A 461-nucleotide genomic window follows, 5' to 3' on the forward strand; every position below is an offset into this window, starting at 1 on the left:
TACTGGGAGGGTACAGTCATGACCCCTACAAGAACACCCACCTGATCCACGCCTACCAGCCCGGCGCCCGGCGCTGGATCACGCGCGGAACCCTGCCCCACGCCTACGCCGACCTCCAAGCCTGTGTCCTCACTGTACCCAGTGCCTTGCGTGGCCCCAGCTGCCTTGATGACCCCTCAAGGTCACCTAAAATTACCAATAGTATTTAGGGGGCGGCTTAGAAGCTCTGCACCCAATACTGGGGTCCCCAGGTGGCCTCTATGGGTCAAAATCTCACCCCGATCCCTCCCCCAGTGGGGTTCCTCCTGCAATCTCCTACCCGCAGGGTACATGCCCTGAGCTATGGGAACCCGGCAGGACCCCAAGACACCCCACACTGAAACCCTCCAGGAACACCCATTCTCCAGCCCTGAGCCCTTCACTGAGAGCAGGGGGCGTGTCCCCCATTTTCCCCCCACACT

General features: G+C 61.2%; 1 protein-coding gene across 1 annotated transcript in view; it reads left to right on the top strand.

Annotated features, from left to right (window-relative positions):
• KLHL33 (kelch-like family member 33) overlaps positions 1 to 209 on the top strand; it is a gene marked incomplete at its 5' end in the record, with an annotated part of 2,977 nt that extends 2,768 nt beyond the window's left edge. The window contains one exon of the mRNA XM_010144655.1: positions 10 to 209. Coding sequence (XP_010142957.1) covers positions 10 to 209 — 200 coding nt within the window. The remainder of the gene's footprint in view (positions 1 to 9) is intronic.
• Between the last annotated feature and the right edge of the window lie 252 nt (positions 210 to 461).

Source organism: Buceros rhinoceros, unplaced genomic scaffold (genome assembly GCF_000710305.1).
Source record: "Buceros rhinoceros silvestris isolate BGI_N320 unplaced genomic scaffold, ASM71030v1 scaffold24121, whole genome shotgun sequence".
Lineage (NCBI taxonomy): Eukaryota > Metazoa > Chordata > Aves > Bucerotiformes > Bucerotidae > Buceros > Buceros rhinoceros.